Raw genomic sequence first — 22,338 nt, 5'->3', positions numbered from 1 at the left:
TGAAGGGAAACGTAAAACTCCTTGTGAGCCCTTGCCAGCTGCCCTTTTGTACAGTTTGTTTATACTGGCATGACTGGTGGTTGTGTGCCCTTGTTTAAAACCCACGTGGAGGGGCAGAGGGAGGGGACGGGTTACATGTGGTAACCCAATGGACCTTAATGGCTATTGCAATTGCTTGTCTCACATCTCCCACCTGTTGTCCTTCCCCTCGGGGTGGGAGGGGGGGTGCCTTCCCCCTCGCCAGCTGGGCTCAGACGTGAGTCCCCCGGCTACCGTCAACATTGACCGTTCTGGTACAAGTGTGATGTGATGGACAGGTGAACTGGAAACAACAGCCGTGCATCAATCACAGGGCAACATGCATGCCTGTTTCACCATGCACGTTATCTGCGTACTCTCAGGAGGTGTGGGCACCTGTGCTGGTGGGTATTCCCCCACCTTCCTCGCCCCTCCTGACACCCACCCTAGTGCCACCAGCTATAATGGGGAAGCACCTCTGGTACTTCGCTAGCAGGTGGTCTGGGCTGGCAAGACACTTAGCCCCAGAGGCTGCTGGGACATAAAAAGAAAAGATGAAGGTTCTTTTTAGACAGTGACCTCAGTCTTGCTATTGGTGGAGAAGGGCCGCGAGGGCTGGACATAGTGAGTGGGCGTCTGGCTGAAGACCTCCGGCAGCTTCTCGACGCTGAACTGGCGCTTGTTGGCATAGATCTGTCGGCGGACATCAGGGGGGTGGTGATGGCTGGGGTCCCAGCCTCCCTTGAAGGCAGGGCTGGCCACCAGTGAGTGGGTGTTGGTTTTCACCACTTTGGCCTTCTGCCCAGGTGTAGCCAAGCCAACCAAGGCACAGCTGTCGTGCAGGGGAGGCATGTCTTTCTGATGCAGCCCCATGGGTGGGAAGGACAGAGGACCAGGCGGAGGCATGTCTACCATGGGAAACCGCTTGTAGAATTCTTCTGGTGCGCTCTCTGCAGGGGAAAACAAAGCAAAGGGCAGGAAGTCAGACAGACAGGGAACACACACGCCTTCCACCTCTCTGCCTGCCAGGATGGCTCTCCTCCATGTATGTCCCCGCCTCTCCCCGCCTGGGCTTCAACTCTGCTGGGCGGGAAAGAACCTTGGCCATCTCAATCTCTGGCCCCTGCTCCATGAATGCAGCAGCTTCCCTTGCTCAGCCTGCCCCAGGCCCCTTTCCTTCACTGACGCCTGTGCTGAACCCGCACCCCTGAGCTAAGCTTTGCTCGAACTCAGCACACACGACACTTGCAGCCCCTGCCTCTCTCTCACCAGGCCTGCAGAACCGCCAGAGCTGGGGGCTGCGCTGCTCTCCCTAACAGCACCAACAGTGTCCCGTTTCCTTCCCTCTGGCCTTGGGGAAATCACAGTCACTGCTGCCATGGGATCAGGGGAGGGAGGAGCTGAAGCAAAGACAGAGGAAGCACAGGCTGGTGAAGCAGCCCTGTCCGGCCCCTGGCCCAGCGATGCGGTGGCAGCACATACCTACGGCCTTGAGCGTGGCATACTTGGCGTAGTCTGGAGCTTGATGGGGCATGGTGCTCGTCATCTGCAGCCGGTTGCTGTGGGCATGTGGCAGCCCCATCTGGGGGGCGATAGGGGTGCTGACCACAGCGTTATTCAAGTGCATATTGTCTGGAAATGCAAAGAAAGATTCTGGGAGGGAAGGTTTAAGGGGTCAGAGAGTCAGAGTTTAAGGCCAGAAAGGACCATTAGATCATCTAGCCTGTCCTCCTGTCCACCACAGGTCATTCCATTTCACCTGGCTACCCCAGTGCTGAGCCCAGGAACTTGTGCATGGCTACAGCACAGCTCCCAGAGAGGTCTCCAGTCTTGATCTGAAAGCAGCAAGAGCCTGAGAATCGACCACTTCCCTTGGTTTCATCGCCCCCACTGATAAAAAGCTGTGCCTTCATTTCAATCTGAATTTGTCTGGCTTCAGCGTCCAGCCATTGGTGCTTGTTACACCTTTCTCCAGCACATTAAAGAGCCCGTGTGTTCTCCCCGTGAAGGTGCTGGTGCACCAAGCAAGTTACATCGCCAGCTTCTTTTTGCGAGGCTACGCAGACGGCGCTCGTTAAGTGGCTCACTGCAAGGCATCTCCTCCCGCCCGTCAATCCTTGGCGGTTGCTCTTTTCTGCACCTTCTTCAATTTTTAAACATTCTTTTTAAACTGCCGACCCCAGAACTGGATGTGGTATGCCAGGGTCAGTCTCACCAGGGACATACACAGAGGTAAAATCACCCCCCCACACACACACCCCGTTTATACACCCCAGGAGCATAATAGCCCTTTTTGCCACGGCATCGACCTGGGAGCTCATGTGGAGTTGTTGGTCCCCTATGACTCCTGACTCCTTTTCTGAGTCACTGATTTCCAGGATAGAGTGGCTGGCCTGCCTTCCTTGGTTCTAGTTATATATATTTGCATTTAGCTGCATAAAAATGCATTATAATGTTAACAAGCTCACCCTTCCCCCATCCTGGCCTCAGGTTTGGATAGTCCCTTCCCCCATGCTCCCCACAGTCTCCCCTGAGCAGTCGGACATCTGTGCTGAGAGCAAACATCACCACCTGCCTAGTGGGACTGGATACCTCGGAGGATTGATCAGGGAACCTTCCATGGCTGTGGCTCTGGTGGCACTCTGTCCCCAGATCAGGATTGGCCAAAAGCCCTTTGTAACTGACAGCTGTTTGGTGGCCGGTGTGAAGGGCGAGTTCCCATTACAATGGGACACCCACAGCCCTGACACCGCCATTCCCATTGGCACTAACTGGCCCCCTCAGCAGAGAGACCAACAGCTGAATGGGCCACAGGCCCTGACCTCCAGTCACTCCCAGCAACAGTCCTTTGGTGCCAGGCTTGGTGTGGGCCGTGTGGGTACAAAGCTAGGAGAGTGGCTGCCAGTGTACCTGTTCGGACTTCAGTCTCCAGGCTCTTGGCTGGGTGACATTCACCAGCGGTAACTTCAGATCAAAGAGTTTCAATGCAAATTCCCCTTGCCCCCTTTAATAAGCGTCACCGGCAAATGAAAGAGAAAACAGAGTCCTCCCCATCTTCTCTGGGCAGAGCAGAGCTGAACTAAACTTAAAGGCCATTGGATTAGCAGCCGATTTCCCTGTGTTACACAGCTGGGGACCACAGTGGTACCAGTGACTTCTGGCCCCACCAATCCTCCCATTGCTACCACCCAGGGGAGTCCCAAGGGGACAGCATGGGATAGCGATCAGCCCATCCTTCAGCAGAGGAGAAACACTTCCACACCCTCCCCGAAAGCAGCTCCCCTGCGGGGACATCCCCCCTCCACATGCTAGATGACCTCACCTGTCACCATTCACCAGCACTGGGACTAGCTCCAGCTCTGAGGGGGAGATCCCAGCCACCCCTGCTCTAGAAGGATGAGATACAGAATGGATCCCACCCATCCAGGGTACACTCTGGCAGTGCTGGACGCTGACCTGCAACGTATTCTGCGGTGCTTTGCACAGCCTAGCTTTAAAGAACCCAAGCGATGGGACTTTCCCCAGCACTGCCCCACCACGGGACTGTTCCACCACCTAACACACCTCACGGCTAGGACAGTTTTCCTCCCTCCTCCATGCTCCCACCCGCTAGTCCGGGTGCAGCTAGTAACCCCCCAGCCTTGGGGGCTCCTGCAACTTGTCCTAGCCGGATGACTGCACTGCGCTCTGACCTGTGAGCTGCAAACACACACTGGCTGCTGCCAGGGCAAATGTCACTTCCGATCTTTCAGAGAAGCAAGCAGGGGACTGTCAGCCCGGAGGGGGAGCCTCCCCCCAGAGGCAGCAGGGAGTGCACTGGAGAAGGGGCAGAAGGCACAAATGCAACTTATGCAAGCCTCGAAATCTGCCACCCCACAGCAGGGGCAGACACAGCCGCCTCGCATCCAAATCAGTGTCGTATTTCACCTGTGCCAGCCGTTATTGGTGGGGACTGTCCCAGAACCAGGAGCAGAAGCATCAGGGAGCCCAACGCTCTGGAGCCTCAACATACCCCTCACCCACAGCCCCTGCAACATCCACGAGAGCAGCAGATACAGGGAGGGTGGAGAGAGGCACGTCCAGCTTCCCAGGGGAGTGTCGACAAAGAGCAGTGACAGGGTCCCAAGTGGGAAATCTGGCCCCTTGAAGAGGAAGGAATTCCCCGTTTGAGAGTAGGGTTCTGGTGAATGAATTTCCAGGGGCTGTATCCCCCCTCCCTGGGAACCCCTGATGCCAGCACGGTGCCCCCAGAACTCCTCATGACCAGCGCCCCATCACGCTGGGTTGACATTAGGAGAGGAGCTCAATGCCTGCAATACTCCCCATGACCAGCATTTTGCGGGGGGCACTCTCTCGCCCTGGAGTCCACCGCGGGAGGTAGCTCCCCATGGGCGCCGGGCTGCCTTTCATGCTCTACTTTAAATAGAAAATAACAGGAACAAGGGAACAGATTTCCTCCCATGCATGTTCTGCTACAGCCAGACACCTGCACCTCCGTGAAAACTGCCCTGCTTGGTTTGCTTCACTCAGGACACCCCAGCTTCCCTCCTGCCCCCCTCAAACCTCATTCACAGAAATGGAAGGAGACCGGGAGACCCTCTGCTGCCCACAAACCGGTCCCTGCCCAGCACAGATGGGACTGTGAGGGGGATGGGAGGTGATGCTCTTACCTGTGCCATTTCTGGGGGAGCTCCGGGCAAGCCCATCACCCATCTGGACCTGGATGCTGCCCATGTGGCCGTCAGTCATGTGGTCAGAGGGGCCGTGGCCCGGCTGCTTCAGTAAGTCTGTGAGCGTTCTGGAGAAGGCAGAAAGGAAAGTAGCAAACCAGCGTCATGTGAGGGGAGTCTCCACATCTCCCACCTCATGGGCGTGTGATACAGACACTTGGTGCAGACATCCTATCACTCTGCCAATGCACCTCAGTTCAGAGCCATAGGGCAGGCCTACACTTAATATGCTGCATCGGTGCAGCCGCACTGCTACAGCGTTTTAGTGAAGATGGTTGACGCCGATGGGGGAGAGCTCTCCCGTCGGCATAGTTAATCCACATCCCTGAGAGGTGGTAGCTGTGTTGGCGGGAGAAGCTGTCCTGCCATCAGGGCCGGCTCCAGGCACCAGCTTAACAAGCAAGTGCTTGGGGCGGCCAAGGGAGAGGGGCGGCACCTGCGGCAATTCGGGGGTGGCAGGTCCCTCACTCCCTCTAGGAGCGAAGGACCTGCCGCCGAACTGCCGCCGCCAATTGCCGCTTTTTTTTTTCCCCCCAATTGCTGCCGCCGGTCGCAACTGCGATCGCGGCTTTTTTTTTTTTTTTTTTTGCTTGGGGCGGCAGAAATGCTGGAGCCGGCCCTGCCTGCCATGATAGCGCTGTTTGCATCAGCACTTAGGTCGGTGTAACTACGTCGCTCAGGGGGTGGATTAGTCACATCCCTGAGGGACGTAGTTATATTGAAGTAATTCTGTGGTGTGTAGACCTCGCCATAGAAACCCTGGTTACTCCAGCCTACGGCTCAATACAGCACTGCCAATGCACCTCCACTCCAGCCTGTAGAGCCCACTGCTATTCCAGTGCTGGGCCACTACATGGGTCTCCCAGTGCCTCTCACACAGCCGCTTTCCAGTCCTGCGCAGCAATGGCTGAACAAATCAAATGTCATGGTGGCCAAACACCAAACTCACCTGCCAACCAAGGTGGGATCTGAACTCTGTGCTAGCCAAGGATAGAAGGAAAGGCCAAGCCCCATGTAGCCACGCCCCCCCAGCACGCTCAGCCTTGTAGCATGAGCCACTTCCTCTTGAAAAGCGCGAACACTGTGGGGCACTTTGTCAATGTTACAAGGGAGGCCCCTGTCTCCCAGTAAATGGTCAGTTGTTGCTAATGTTAAAGGGGTGGGGTCAGGGGAATGAACTAGTGAAACCTTTATGTTCATCACACTGTTCTCTTCCCCCTCCTGCATGTCCAGAAGCTGGAGAGACCCATTTGCATGACTAGATTAAAATAAAGAAAGACACGAGGCTTGGCAAAGGCTAAGGGCTTGGGGACACAATACCTAAAGGGTGTAACAGCAGCGAGGGAGAGGAATTGTTCCGAGAGAACCAAAGGTGCATAACTAGGAGTAATGGGATGAAACAGAGGCGGAAAACTCAGGCTGAATAACAGGGGAGGTTTCCCAAGAGATAGAACTACCAAAGTGTGGAATTGTCTGCTAGGGGAAGCGATGGAAACCCCATTGGTTGAGTCAGTTCAAACGGAAGTGGAGAAAGCCCTGGAGAAGAGACAGTAGGGAAAGATCCGGCTTCAGCAGGGATGTGGATGAGCCAGATGTGACCTTTCTTGGCTGTTCTGTCCATTTTTAATCATCCCTTTATTAATAATGACATTAAAGAACATTACATAAGCGTAATTTGTTTAACATTCATGTCTGAAGACATCCCAGAAATTCCATGGTGCACGGAAGCTCCCAGAGCAACGTTCACGCTCAGAAACCAGAACAGCCAGGGACAGCAAGTCCCAGGATCAGATACCCACGGTGCTATTTGCATGAAAATTAGCATAAAAACCAAGCCTATCCTGCAAGAAAGACCACACAAGGAGCATCTGGATAGATTTTTTTCTGCCTCCAATCCGTATGATCATTCTCCACCCCCCCCACCCCCACTTTCCTTCTGAACACAGATTGGCTCCTTTTACTCCATATTTATCACATATTCCACTGCGGATGCTTCTGTCACAACCTGTCCCTGTCCCCCCCTCTGGACAGACACCAGTCTGTTGTGAGTGGACCCAACCACTGGATCCCACAAGCTCCTAAGCCAATCAGGTCTGGGCAGAGCCTGGTCATTGGTCCTAGCTCTGGGTTTCTCAGACTCACTCCCAGGTATCTGTTTGTGACCCTGTGTGCCTAGGGCAGCCCTCACTGGAAATGCCAACGTCAGGGCAGGCTGCAAAAGGGAGAGCAGATACTCCCAAGACTGGTGGGTAACACTGAAGTTTAACTCCACAACCAGTCACAAATGGTGCTTCTGCTCCACACACTGGTTATCAAGAAGCAAAAAAATAAATCTCACAGCCCCCTTTATTTCATTCCAGTTCTCTGGCTCCCAGTCAGCACATAGGTCCAGTACAGTGAGAAGTTATTTTAAACTTGGCTCACATATACAAAATATTCTTCTGACCCCAAAGGGTCAGTCATGTTATCAGATCAATGAGTTTGGATCTTACCCAAAATACCACGCTGCCAGCCAATCCTTAAGCATCTAAAAGTAAAGGCTTATTATAAAGAAAAAAGAAAGAATAAGTAGTGAGATGTTAAATGGTAAAACAGTCACATACAAACAAAGATTCAAAGTCCATATATCTGTTTCTTAGCAGTATTGGTGAGTTTGCTGGCTTGAAAGTCCCTCTGGAACACATCCACAGCTTTATTCAGAGCTTCCTTTGTAGGAAGGTTACTCCAGAGGTAAGAAGCAGGAATGAAGACAAGAAGGAGGACTGAAGACAAAATGGAGAAGATGAAGCTGCCTTTTATAGTCTTTTGCCATGCCGCTTGTATTTCCTTTGTTTCAAACACAAGCTGCCCAGCACATGGCCTGGACGCCTTAGAATTCTGTCTATAGGCACGCCCCTGCATGCCTTGCTGAGTCATAAGGTGTATCCCTGACCCTTTCAATGGGTTCATTGTGCAGTTGATGTCCCTTGATGGGCCATCAAGCAGGCTAGGCAGTGCTGATGCCAATCTGTCTGGGGGTGTCATCCAGATGCACAGCACAAGTTTGAAATACAGATACACCCTACATATCTATAACACATAATACAAAGATGATACAAACGTATAAACAAGATTAGCATACAGTAACTCCTCACTTAAAGTCATCCCGGTTAACATTGTTACGTTGCTGATCAATTAGGGAACATGCTCATTTAAAGTTGTGCAATGCTCCCATCTAATGTCGTTTGGCAGCCGCCTGCTTTGTCCACTGGTTGCAGGAAGAGCAGCCCGGTGGAGCTAGCTAGTGGGGGCTTGGAACCAGGGTGGACCAGCAGCCTCCCTATCAGCTCCCCGCTCCCCTAAGTTCCCTGTGCAGCAGCTGCCCAGCAGGCTAGCAACTGCAGCTATCCCTCCCCCCACTACCATGTGCTGCTCCTGGCCTCTGCCTTGGAGCTGCTCCCTGAGACTCCTGCTTGCTGTGGGGGGGGGAGAAAGAGGGGGCTAATGTCAGGGTGTCCCCCTCCCCCCTGCTCCTGCACCCCGCTTACCCCATCTTCCATAGAGCAGGGGGACACACAACAGAGGGAGCTTCCAGGCAGCAGCAGCTGCAGCTGCAGTCCCATCTCAGCTTGCTGATCTAATTAACAAGGCAGTGTACTTCTGACCCCACTCTTCATACTTAAAGGGGAAATGCGCATCTCTCTCTCTCTCACAAACACACACACAGGATGTGTGTCTCTGTCTCTGTCTGCCCTCCTTTCTTTCCTGCTGCCTTGTGCAGTAGAGTGTGAGTGTTAACCCTTGAGGGCTCAGCCAATTGCTAGTTCATCATTTAGCAGTAAGGCATTCCCTGGGAAATATCCCACCCTCTGACTCCTCCACCTCAACCAAGCTTCACAATCATCATCACTGTGTACCAGTATTAAATTGTTTGTTTAAAACTTATACTCTGTGTGTGTGTGTGTGTGTGTGTGTGTGTGTATAATATATAGTCTTTTGTCTGGTGAAAAAAATTTCCCTGGAACCTAACCCCCTCATTTACATTAATTCTTATGGGGAAATTGGATTCACGTAACATCGTTTCACTTAAAGTCACATTTTTCAGGAACATAACTACAACGTTAAGTGAGGAGTTACTGTACTTGGCAAATTATAACATTTTTGCAGATACCTCACTTGACATATCTGGCACAACTCATTTCCATTTTACAATATTGGTCTTCATAATATTCTAAAGTGTCCCCCAGATTCCATACAGCATCACACTGCTACCCTTCCTTGTGAAGTAGACTCTGCAGCCCAGCCACCTTAGACCCCAGAACCAGTGCCCCAGCCCTTCTGAGCCCCTAGTTGCTCAGAGACACTCGTCTAACATTCCACCTTGCTGTGAGTCCTCTGAGCTTCTTGATTAACCCTTTCAGGGACAACATGGCAGGCAAGCAAGCAAAGCACTAAAGAGTTACAGAGCTTTGCAAAATGAGAGTTCTGAGACATACCCATCCCGAGTCTGCTCTCACCCTTTCTGTGAGGCCAAGGTCTGGTCAGCATCTCAGGCCAGGCAGAGTGCCTTCTGCCTTCTCTCTCTCTCCAGCCTGGTCTCCTGGCATGTGGCAGTGGCCAGCCCCCCTCACAGAGATCATCCTCCTTAAATACCATCTCTGACCCCTTGTGCCCATGTTCCCAGGCTGAGAAACTCCAGCCCCTTCCCCTTCTGTGTAGCGAGCTTGTGTTCCATGTGGATGGCCAATAGTTGAGAGACAGAGCTGATGACTCTAGTTTGTTTTGTGATGGCTTCTCAGTCATAGTCTTTCAGCAAGGCCCCCCCGCACCGCTCCTGGGAAGGGCAGTGTGTGGGATGCAGCATAATAACCTGGCCCTGGACAAGGTGAGACCCGGGTTCAGCTCCTAAAACAAAAGGATATCCTACTCCAAAATGGAGGTTACCATCCAAAATGGAGTTTGCAATTTGATACAGACATAGCCTACTTTGTCACAGCTTCTATACACAGGTCATTCCTGTATCACATTTAATTGTGTCTTGGCATCTGGACAAAGAACTCACACTCAGTACTGAAGTACATAACCATGAACTTTACACTAGTTTTCCCCCGCACTGCAAGGGAATTCTCACAGCTTTCACCAAACTTCTAAAGTCCTGGACTAGCATTCACAGTGCTGAATGTAAAACCAGAGATGGATTCTCTGAGGCTAGTCCCTTTGTCGGTTGTTCCAGATCCCAGTCTGGAATATGGAAGGGCTGTTCCCAGGACCTTTATGTTTCACTCCTGCCCCTGTCAGCGATTGGTGGACATCATAAGCTAACTCTAATAGTAGCCACTGGGGACAGTGCTTAGAAAGCACATGCCATTGGGTGATCATCTTGCATCATTCTCTGAGAATTCGCACCAACTGAGATCTTGGGCTTTTTGTTAATCTCAGAATATTTCAGTTCTGGTCTTTCGATGGCAACCTTTGTTTAATTCCCCAACATTTTTCTTTTGCCAGCCATTGCTGTACCATTCTGTATTAGTCTCCAAGAGCATTCTGCCTGTGACAAATGAGGGATAATTTGCTTAGGTTGACTAACATGTCCACGAATCTCCATAAGTGCTCCTTGATTTTGGGTCTTTCCATTTGCACAATTGACTCCACTTTTCTTGGGTCCAGTCTTTGTCACTGAGTCCATGTCTTACATAATTGCCCTCATCAGCCTGACCTGGCATTTGTTCCTGTTTGATCTCTGGCATGCTGCAGGATTGTTTTTGTTCTAAATCAGCAGATCATCAACAATAATTACTTCCACCCCATCCAGATCCTCAAAGATCTAGGACAGGACACATTACTACAGCTCAGGTGCTGAGGCAATCCCAAAGGGAAGTAGCTTTAGCCCTCCCCACCCCCCCCCCAACCAACCCAAGAGGGATGTTGAAGGCACCACAGAGTTTTGGTTTGATTTGTATTTTGGGGTGAGGATTTGAACTGGGTTTTCTTTTATAGGAATTGATTCACATTCCTCCCCACTCTGTGTCCCCCCACTGAAAATACTAATTTTTCACCTTTTTACAGCCATAGCTATGAGTCAGTTTCAGCAGGCTGGAAACTGGTGGGCTAGACTTTTATCTTTTATCTCTGGCAGTGGAAGGACATCTCTGTCCCTGAAGACCATACTACCCGAGGCAACTGGCTTGTTCTTCCTTTATCAGCACTCAAACGGGCCTGTTGCATCAGCAAGTTCAATGTTATTTAACCTACATTTTCTTGGGCCTCTTTGTGAAGTCTGGTAATTCTTTATACGTGACTTTCCCCCTTGAAATAAAAAGAACATCAATACCAGCAATCCAAAGCAACCTTACAATATCAAAACAGTGTAGACAGCTGTCAATAAGAATCTATGCTATAATAAAAACAGAGTGCAAAGACCAACAGTAAGCAGCAACCCTATAAACACAATGAAAGTTTGCAAAGCTCTATGTGCATAAGCAACCCTACAACAACAAACGAAGCTCACAGCCTCAAGCAAACCTCCCCCTCTCCCAACCAACACAAAGAATATACCAGGAACTGCTACAATATCCAAGAGAACTCTTAAATAGGGATGGTGTCACAAGCGCGTTAAAGTATCCAAAAATATTAGATGTCACCAACCTCCACAGTCACTGTCTAGAGCAATGGTTCTCAATCAGGGGCACATGTATCCTGGGGATACGCACAGGTCTTCCTGGGGGTACCTCAACTCATCTAGATATTTGCCTAGTTTTACAATAGGCTACATAAAAAGCACTAGTGAAGTCAGTATAAACTAAAATTTCATATAGACAATGACTTGTTTATACTGCTCTATAGACTATGCACTGAAATGTAAGTACAAGATTTATATTCCAGTTGATTTATTTTATAATTATATGGTAAAAATGAGAAAGTCAGCAATTGTCAGTAACAGTGTGGCTGAGTTCTTATATCTGATTTTGTAGGCAAGTCATTTTTAAGTGAGGTGAAACTTGGGGCTATGCAAGACAAATCAGACTCCTGAAAGGGGCACAGTAGTCTGGAAAGGTTGAGAAGCACTGCACTAGAGCAACCCCACAACAAATCTATGTGTGCCATGCACTGCTAGTGTAACACTGAGGGGGTCATTAGCAGCAGGACTTGAGTTTGGAACCTCTGGAGCTTAATGCACAAGCCTCTACTGCTTGAGCTAAGATGCAGGGCTGTTAAGCTTGCTACGGGGTGGGCTAGCAACCTTTTTGTGGCCTAACCACCACTGAGTGGGCATGTCTTATACTAGCAAAACCCCCTACAATAGGCCATTGTGTACAGACCAGACAACGAACCAATGAGTGTATGCAAACAGTCATGAGAATCCCTCCAAGACAGACTGGTGTGAGCACCCCCATGGTTGTTAGCAAGCCAGAAATCAGAAACCCATGTGCACAAACCAGTGCTCAGAAAAACCCTACAGTAACAAAAGTGTCACAGCCTATCACTCAGAACAAACAAACATACACTGCCCCTTGTTCTTCAGCCAACCTAAAACCATCGCCAGGCACGTGCAATGACGGAAACCTGTTAGTAAAGCTGGGGATATCAAGCTGGGGAGCCAGAGCCTGACGATCCAAACCAAGCTCCCAGGTCTGACTAACCCCCAGCTTTTGGATACTTTGGATCCAACCCCGACTGCAGTTGAGGCCCATCTCTGGAGGGAACCACTGGCAATTCTTTTCCAACCCATCAGCCAGAGGACCCAGAGCAGGGCGAAGGAGACAATGTGGCCATCCAAGAAGCGGAGCGGCAAATTAGTGACAGTCACGGGTGACATTGCCCAAAGCCAGGATGAATTCTTCACCTCTGCACTCAGAGGGAAGCTGAAGGTCGCAGGCTGGTGACTGGGAAGGAGGAGCGGGGAAACCAGTGAATCACTGAGTGAGTAGAAATGTGGCGGCTCAGTGGGGGTGCTGCACGGTATCTACCTCAGGGCCGAGTTGGGATACTGCACTGGCCTCCCACACTGAAGTTCAAATCATTAGCTAAAGCAACACGTGAGATAAGCTTGGGAGTCTCAGCTTAGTCTCCAGTGGAACTGTGTCAGCATTACTTAGATTGTAAGCTCTTTGGGGCAGGGACTGTCTTGCTCTGTTTGTACAGCGCCTGGCACACTGGGGTTGTGGTCCATAACTGGGACTCCTAGGCACTGCCCCAATACAAATAATAAAGCAGCCATCATCACCACCACATATGGACCACATAATTCATCAAGAATAGCAATCAATCACTGAAGAGAGGCCCACTACAGGAGTGGCAGGAGAGGTTGTAGGTCAAGATCAAGGTGCATTGGCTAGACTGGGCCTGGAATAGCAGGGGGTGCTGACGGTAAGGATTGAGGAGACCTGGCAAAGCAGTGGGAGGTGGAGGGGGTTTGGCCCTTGGACTGAAATAGGGGGTGGGGTAGGTCAGGATCATGACATTGGAGCGTTATGAATGTGTTGTTGCTGCTAGACTATTATTTGTATTCTGGTAGCAAATAGAGGCCTATTGTGATAATTGGGCCTGCAAATTTACACTAATTGTAAGCTCAACTGTAAAAAGTGTGTGAACGTTCCTAAGATGTCACAATAACCTGTCCCAACACATGCTGATGGGGGAAAAGGTATGAAACGCAGACAGAACGACTGGTATATGCAGACACGATAGTGCTATGGAATTAGTCCAACCAAAAAGGCCTACTGATGTAACTCAAGGCCTGTGTTAAGATCATGCTTGGCAAACAAGAAAGTGTGGGTCCAGAAATCAATTAACCAAAACTGGTGGGTAAAACATTCAGCTGAATTGGTGAACAAAGTAAGAGGGGGATGGGCTATTCCACCCATCACTCCCTTTTTGGGTCCTTAAAGAAAGAGATGTAATGTGGGGAAATATAGAAAAACAAAACAGACGGAGGCTATTGAAGTGAGCTTCCCCATGAGGGCTGCCACCGCCATCATCTTGTGTGACCCTTGATCTTCTTCGTCCTAATCCTGAGAGATGTGCTGACCAGAGCAGGCCAGAGAGGGGGACCCAGATGACAATCACCACCTCTACTGGCTCCAGCTGAATCCCAAATGCCACCTGAATAAAAAGGAATCGAACAACAGCAATGACGACAGGTCCAGCCCATCTCAACTAACTTCTCTTTTCCCCAAAAAGGACAGTTATTATCATCTTTGACGCCACCTCAGAGACTGTCAAACAAGGGGGGTTTCCTTCTAAAAACTCCATACAGCTGAAGAGAAAGGGAACAAGGGATGCTGTTAAAATGAAAGCCTCACTTAATGCTTTACATCTCGGATGCTTTCACTGTTTTTGTCCCTTTAATAAAAAGTTAAGATTTTCATTAATGTGTTTTCCATAGTACTAAGCAAGTGAATGTCTGTGCACACCAAACCATGAACCTTGTTTAACACTCTCTAATGTTAGACAGGAACTATGTTACGTTAACACCTTTGGCTCATTTATTCTATCTAAATGAACACAAGAGGCCCTGCCCAAGATCAGGGCCCCATTGTGTAGACCAGGTGTGGGCAAACTTTTTGGCCCAAGGGCCACATCTGGGTATGGAAATTGTATGGTGGGCCATGAATGCTCACGAAATTGGGGTTGGAGTCCAGGAGGGGGTGAGAGCTCTGGCTGGGGGTGTGGGCTCTGGGGTGGGGCCAGAAACGAGGAGTTCAGGGTGTGGGAGGAGGCTCCGGGCTGGGGCAGGGGGTTGGAGTGCGGGGTGAGTGTGTGAGGGCTCCAGCTGGGGGTGCAGGCTCTGGGGTGGGGCTGGGGATGAGGGGTTTGGGGTGCAGGAGGGTGCTCCGGGCTGGGACTGAGGGGTTTGGAGGGTGGGAGGGGGATCAGGGCTGGGGCAGAGGGTTGGGGTGCGGGAGGGCTCAGGGGTGCAGGCTCTAGGCAGTGCTTACCTCAGGCAGCTCCCGCTCTGCCCTGTCCGCAGACGCTGCCCCTGCAGTTCCCATTTGCCGCAGTTCCTGACCAATGGGAGCTCTGGGGGTGGTGCTTGGGGTGGGGGCAGTGCGCGGAGCCCCCTAGCTGCCCCTAAACGTAGGAGCCAGAGTGGGGACATGCTTCCAGGAGCTGCGTGGAGCTGCAGCACGGGTGCTTGGAGCAGCTGGTGACCCTGCTCCCCAGTGGGGGCTCGAGGCCCGGATTAAATTGGCTGGTGGGCTGGATATGGCCCGCGGGCCGTAGTTTGCCCACCCCTGGTGTAGACACAGCACACTATGTCCAATTGAGCTAGCAAGCTAAAAATAGAAATATAGCTGCAGCGGCATGGGCTGTCTGCCCCGAGTAGTCCCACCTGGGACCCTAGGTACTTCCTAAGGCAGCTGCGCTGTCCTGCCGCCCGTGGCCACACTTCTATTTTTAGCGTACTAGTTTGATCAAAGCTAGTGCACGTGTGACTAACCAGACTGGAAAGACACCTCCAGCCCGCAGAGCAGAGGTACCCTCTGAGACAGTCCCTGCTCCAAAGAGTTTCTAATCGAAGGAGTGGCAAGGGAAGCAGATTTGCCCCAGGCCACATCGCTGATCAGTGGCTGAGCCAGGCCCAGGTCTCCTGAGTCACATATCCACTGCCTCCCAATTCACGTGACTGTCTCCCTACCAATCAGACAGTCCCTTCCCTGAGGCAACGGTACTGCTGCTCGAAATATGCTATTAGGGCAGATCTAAGGAGACATGACGGATGTCAAAGAGCCATAACCTTGTCTAGCATTCTCAAGCTGTCCCATATGGGGGCAATGGATCAGCAACCGCTGTGAAACAACGGGACTAGGATTCCTGCTAAGACTTTCAGTTACACCAGAATGCACTAGCCCCAGAGCACCTCTGCTCTGTTTTTTTCACTGGCTGTAGGGGCTCCTCGCTCTCTGGGCAGGTTTCAGAGATCCCTCAATCCAGAGGGAGCAAGTTGCCATGGCCTCAGCGCCAAAACGTGTCAGAGTCCTGACTCCTCTACTGACTCATTCGGGTGAGAGTTCAACTTAGCCAGAAAGGATTAAAAAGCTCATTTTTGTCCCTCCCCACTGGGACCTTGCTCTGCAAATCAAACAAATAAGCAGAATTCTACCCCCTTCACCCAGCTCCCCACCGCCCTGGGTCTGTTATCACTCCAAACGCCAGGGGCTAAATTCACACCTGGAAATAGCAGGCTGCCCCTTTTGGCCTTTGGAAAGGAGCAGAGGGACAGTATTTGGCGCGCCCATACCACACTTATGGAGAGAGACGGACAGACAGAAGCGGGCGATGGAGAGAGATAAAGAGAAAGGGCCCGATCCTGCTCTCACACCAGGGCCAGTGAGGAACAACTCCTACTCCTGAGGGCATTCTGTGCCAAAAAATTAAAAATTCTGCACCAAAAAATTAAAAATTCTGCGCACTATATTTTAAAATTCTGCAAATTTTATTTGTCAAATAAATGTAGAGGCTCCAGCATGGCATTGGGGAGCACATGCCACTTGGTGCACAGAGATGGGAGATCACTGTGCAGCTCCCCCCAGGACACGGAGTCAGCAGTGAGGCTGCACCCAACCCTGACACAGCGCAAGGACCGGGCCTGCCCCAGAGACACCCCAGGGTCCTGCCCCTCTGTGCGAGATGCACCAGCTGTGGGCAGGCAGGCTCAGCAAGGCAGGATCCAAGTGTGGAGGGGCTTAGTATGAGGGGATCCAGGTGTGGGTTGAGAGGGTTCTGTGTGGGGTAATCTGGGTGCAGGTAGCTCAGTGGGGGATCCTGCGTGGGGGGGATCTGGATGCATAGGGGCTTGTTGGGGGGTTCTGGGTGAAGATGGTTGGGGCTCAGCAAAGGGATTCTGGGTGTGGGGGAGATAGAGCTCAGCAGAGGGTCCAGGTGCAGCTGGTTGGGGCTCAGTAAGGTGGGGATCTGGATGTGGGTGGCTCATCGGGGTGGTCCAGGTGCAGAGGGAGTGTGGCTCATGGGGGGGGGTTCTGAGTGCAGGAGGGGTGAGGCTCGGCAGGAAGGTCTGGGTATGAGGGGGTCTGGATGGACAGGGGTTGGGTGGATGGGGGAGCAGCTCCCTGTACAGGGATCCCTCCCTCTGCAGCTGAGGAGCGATGGGTGTGGGGGGAGTTTGCAGAGTTTCCTTCAGCTGGGGGAGAAATCTGGGGGTGGGTCTGACCTGGCCCCAGGATGCTGTGCAAGAAAGAGGAAGTCCCATCCTCCCCAGCCCAGCTGGGACTAGCAGATGAGCCTGGCGCAGGGTAGGAGCCACCAGCTGGGTCTTCCCCAGTCCTGCCCCCTGACCTACAGTGACTTACCTCTCTTCCAGCTCCCCTGGGCCCCCAAAACATACTTTTGGGGAGGGTCGCATGACAGCTCTTGTGGCTTCCCTTTGCTTCCTTGTCAGAAAGTCATTTTTCTATACGGAAGCAAAGAAATCTGCTGGGGACATAAATTCTGCACATGCGCAGTGGCACAGAATTCCCCCAGGAGTAAACTCCTCCACTGAGGTCAGTGGAGTTCACAGCAGCATCAGCCTGGTGCATGCAAGAGGGACAGGATCTTCTAATACAGTACTTTAGTCTGTGGTGTGACCACTCCAATCTCGTCATGCATATCCCCCAATAGCCATTCAGGCCCCCTTCCCTGCAGCTTCCACCCTTCTCTTCTACTGCTTGGTTACAATTGGACAGATTTAAGGAGGTAAGATTAAAAGGAACTCCCTTTAATGTGATGGGGCAGCTGCTGCTTAGGTTTCTGCGCTTGCGGGAGGCTACGATGCTGCTGTCCTTACTCTCAGCGAGTAGCACCACCGCCGCTAATAGTGCTCCTAGCAGAACAAGGTCTTTAGCCCACATGAGGCAAGGTGGCAGGCTTGGGGATGTTGATTGGAAGCTGTTAGCGGCAAGGGCTGTATTTACTTCTGGGGCAGGTGTGATGCCCTTCCTCACACCAGAGAGTACCTTGCTCCATTGGTTTCAGGGGACCACCATGGTGCAGGAAGGTACAAGCGCAAATAAAGGCAGCACAATCGGTTCCTCTGTTTCTGTACAGCACCAAGCACATCCTGATCCTGACTGGGGTCCCTGAGCACTATCATAATGCAAATAAGGAAATAATACATCTCCCCTGCCCTGTACTTCTCTGTCAGTTTGTTCTCTCCCCCCAGATCTAGGACTTTACATATCCTAGGACCAGTCCTTTCCTCGTAGCCTGCAACCTCCCCTGCCCTGCGCCAATCTCCCCAGATCTCACTGCAGTTTGGTTCTGCCTCCTGGGGCTTTGTCCCCACTCTGACCATGCTTTCAGCCGCAAGTGCAATCACAGTTGAATCCACCCCAAAGAAACACCCGCCCCAGACAGACGTAAAGCAGCCCCACAGAGCGCTGAGCAGGGCTGACTTTTATAACGTCAGTTGATCAAAAAAGCTTCTAGAAGCTTATGACAGCAGGACTAGGCCACAATTCACTTACTGACGGGTGGAATTTCTGCTATTGTGACAGATACCACCCTGGAAGTGCTCCAGGAACCATTGCGTCAATATGAAGTGACCCTGACTGGCTGTCATGGTACACAGCCAGTACATACCATAAAGGGTACAAGGTGTTACCAGCCACCCTTTGCGCCAGCTACATAAAGAAGGCAGTGATATTCTGTCACCCTGTGTGTTTGTGGCGAGCATGAGCATGGACCCAGCCCACTATAACCGGGGCCTGCTGCATGCAAATTGAGACAAGGCCATCGGGTCGCCTGCCTGCACTGTCTGCTCCCTCTTCAACCTGTGGGATTTAAAGACTTCTGCTCTAGCTCTTCACCCAGGAGCCTGATTCTCCTCTCACCTGAGTGTTGATCACATGGCACTCCACTGAAGCAACACCAGTGTAAAACAAGACCAGTTAAAGAGGGGGTTAAAGAGGGAGCCACGGGGAGCCTCCACCAATAGCCTGCAGGGGCTGTGGTGAGAGGGCCAGGAGATAATGCGGTGCACAGATATGCTGAGTGTGTAGCCGATCGCATGCTGCCTGTTTTTACAGTGGTTGCGGCCAACAGCCTCTCCAGAAGAGGCTACCCACAACCTCTGCCAAGCATGAGCCATATGATCGTTGTCGCAGTCAGTGGCGCTGTGTCTTCTAGAATCTGGACTAGATGACCTCCTGAGGTCCCTTCCAACCCTGATATTCTAGGATTCTATGATCTCTTCAGACCCATGGGCTGTCCTCTGCTTTCCTCGTGCAGCACAGACCCCGTTGTACCAGAGTCAGGACTCTGACACATTTTGACACTGAGGCCATTGCTCCCTCTACATCAAGGGATTTCTGAAACCAGCGCAGACCCTGTGCTACTTCTGCACAGACACTTCATGCATCCTCTCCTGGCCCAGGCAGCTTACGCATCCGCTGTTATCTTCTCCCTCTGGTGCGGTCTTGTTAGAGGCCATCTGTCCGGGGACAGGTTACCAGCTTCGACATCTCTTGCTGCTGGGGTTGCTGGCCTGCATCACCAGGCCGCCTGGATTTGTCACGGTTGCATTACTGCTTCTGTGCGCTTGCATATGTTGTGAGACACGCCCAACTCCTGCCTCTGCACATAAGTCTCCAGTGCATTTCAGGGGAGAACGCTGGCGCGTAACATCTACTCCCTGCTATTAGCACACAATAAGTGCAGCTCTCCCCTTTCCAGGACATTTTGTGTCAAAGGGAACTATCAGGACCATAGACAATATATTTCATAATAAACTGGCTAGAGTGTACCCGTGCTACTGCCCTCTGCTGGAGGGCATCAGAACTCCTCAAGTGTGTGTCATAGAGCCTATGCTGCTAACAGAGAGATTATTTTAGCTCACGTGGTAGAAGCCAGAGGATGCGAGTTCTACACCTGCTTTTGCTGTGAAGTTCAGAAAGACCATGGTGCTCAGCACAGCAACAGCCATTAAGTGCTCTGGTAAGTGGCCAGCGATTAGCTACCATACTCCATACGGAGGATGGGCTGGTGTGGGGTCCTACTTTTGTCACATGGAAGAAGTGCAAAGGCATGCAAGAAAAACCTGCCTTTTCCCACTCCATATGCTCGTGTCCAAAAATACGCAGCTTCTGGGGAAGAGATCTGTTCAGTGATGACCCACATATTTCAAAGTACCATCCCATGTGATTGGAACGTATGTTTATGGGGAGCTAGACCCTGAGGGGGAGCAGAATACATTACCAGCTTGGTTAAACAGGGACCGCTATGACTTGTACTAGCGAAGGGAAAAAAACTGAACGCTCAGCTCTGGTACCACAGAATCCAGGCTACAAGTAAAAAACAGGTTTCCTCTGGTTAACACAATCTGCCAAGAGGACAGCTCACACGTTAACCCCTGATGGCAAGAAATGCAGGAGAATAAATGGAACCCAACCACACGTGTCCTGAAGAAAGATCTGATGGTTCTCATTATTGGACTAGGAAGATGTGATTCCCAACAGTGGGCTAAGCTTTTAGGGTACTGGTGTATCTGCGTATCACTGCTAAGCGCTACCAGTTTCATGGAAAGTCTCTCTCTCTTTCTGTTACCCACACACATGAAATGGGAAATTACCCCCCTCCCTGACATCATATGACTAAACACAGCCCCAGGCATGGCCCGGGCCAGGCGAGAGAAAAGCACACGTTGCTGAGATTCCAGCAGCTGGATCTGGCAGCGGACAGCTCCTGGAGATCTCGCTGATGAAGTTGGTAGGGCACCGATTGAGTCCTAGTTCAAGCGTGTAGGTAGGCACTGCTGGGAGGGAGCTCACATTGCTGGCCAGAGAGGAACTATAGCTAATGGCCACCAGACAGTACTTTCCGTCCCCTCTTTTCTCATTGGTTGCCCTTGGAGAGGGCAGGGTTAGAACATCCCCCTCGCTCACACGCACATTCTTCATACCCCACCCCAGCCCCACTAAACCCTCCCATCGCAGAAAAGGGAACAGGCCTTCTCGGTACGCCCCAGCGGAGCTGAGAGAGATGTGTTATGACAGGAGTCATTGCAGCATCCCTGGGGATGTAGCATTCTTCCTCCAGTTGTCCCAGCCAGGAAAACGAGCGGGCGCATACACGCACATGCACTCTCGGACGCGTGCACACCCCAAGAATGCAGAGAGCTCCTTCCCAGGAGCAGGCTAGTGGCAGAGGAGTTGGAGCGGCGGGAGGCTGGGGGAGCTTGTATCGATTCGGTAGACCTGCCCAGCAAACGAGGAACAGGGAGGAGGTGGAAGGCATGGGGGCAGACACAGAGACAGAGAGGACTAGACTTCATCTCATAGATGGACTGAGACTTAATTGAACCTGGATTCACCAAAATGTTGGGCCTCCTAGTCCTGCCTGCTCCCAGATGGACACTTGGCTTCCTCCTTAGCCCTCTGCCAAAGTCAGGCAGCCCCCAGCTCAGCAGGCAGCTGGCTACTAGAGATCACTGTGCATGGCACCGCTGTTTGCTACTCTCCTGGATGAGTGAGTCCCCTCGGAGCATGGGGCTGAATCTTGCCTTCATCTGTTCCTGTCATCGCCTCCTCAGCGCTCTCATTCCTCCTCCCCCCTCCCAGCCCTGAGCGGCAGCTGCCTTTCCAGGGATTCTGTAATCACCCTGCCACCCACCCCAGCCTTCTCCTCTACACCCGTCACACCCAGCTGCTCGGCTGAGTCAGCCCTTGGGGGGGCGGAGCTTTCATGTCAGTGACTGGCGGGAGGTGGGGCTTCTCTCAGTGCTGACTCAGTGGCTGCCAGCGATGGGGGAGCAGAGGTTGCTACCCGTTTGGAGACCGAACGCAGGGCATTTAGCTGCTACAAAATTGTATAACAATGCAAGGAGGGGTGGGTGCTAAGGCCCCAGACATTTCAGGGGATGTAGATATTTTGAGATGCTCTCCTGATCATTATCTGTCCTGGGCAGTCATTTCCTCAGGCGCTGCCTTTTTACTAGACCCCCTAACACAGCCCCATATAATGGAGTCGTCACCAGATCTAACCCCCGGGCCGACAATCTGCAAACGAAAACATGCACCTCACCGATTAGAAACTCACCCAGGTGCTTGATGGATTCATGTCTAGGCTCTGACCTCTTTGTCCCCTGCCCTCTCCCCCTCCCTTCTGTCTATGCCTTTCCCCATCCCTCTTGTCCCTATCGTCCGCTCCCCCTTTGTTTTAGATCATACAACTTCCTTACTTCTGCACAACTGCTGTGTTCTGCGAACAAGGGATCTCGCCTTGTTCCACCGGCAGCGGTGCTGCTATCAGGAGGGCGATGCCCTGGCAGCGCTGTGGCTGCCGTCGGTCAGGGTAGGGGAAGGCTGGGCTAACAGGAGGTGCTGGAGATGAGGAGTCACGGGCACTGGCAAGGCTACATGTGGAGCCTCCATGGCTGGCTTAGGAGGGGCAGCTCGGAGTCAGCACTGCGATGCATTGGCAGAGCTCTGCATGGGAACCTTGTGCCCTGCCTGGCAACACTGGCTCTTATTAGCACCTCACAGTGCGGAGCATAAAACTCGCTAAAAAAAAGAAAACAGCCTGAAGAGAGAAGCTGCAAAAAAGTAAAACCAACAAATTTGTGTCAATTGTGCTGCTGCTGCTGCCCTTCCTCCCCGCCCCGCCAGCACTGCCA

The 22,338-nt window shown here is 51.9% G+C and overlaps 1 protein-coding gene across 1 annotated transcript in view; it reads right to left on the bottom strand.

Annotated features, from left to right (window-relative positions):
• Positions 1 to 585: 585 nt before the first annotated feature.
• SHISA8 (shisa family member 8) overlaps positions 586 to 22,338 on the bottom strand; it is a 24,128-nt gene continuing 2,375 nt past the window's right edge. Inside the window, exons 2-4 of the mRNA XM_024197711.2 lie at positions 4,689 to 4,816; positions 1,501 to 1,671; positions 586 to 968 (exon numbers count right to left, since the gene is read on the bottom strand). Of these exons, the coding sequence (XP_024053479.2) occupies positions 586 to 968; positions 1,501 to 1,671; positions 4,689 to 4,816 (682 nt within the window). The remainder of the gene's footprint in view (positions 969 to 1,500; positions 1,672 to 4,688; positions 4,817 to 22,338) is intronic.

This window comes from Terrapene carolina, unplaced genomic scaffold (genome assembly GCF_002925995.2).
Source record: "Terrapene carolina triunguis isolate 2854851 unplaced genomic scaffold, T_m_triunguis-2.0 Scaffold247, whole genome shotgun sequence".
Classification (NCBI taxonomy): domain Eukaryota; kingdom Metazoa; phylum Chordata; order Testudines; family Emydidae; genus Terrapene; species Terrapene triunguis.
Note: the sequence above shows the minus strand (reverse complement) of the source record. Positions and strands in the feature narration are given on the sequence as shown.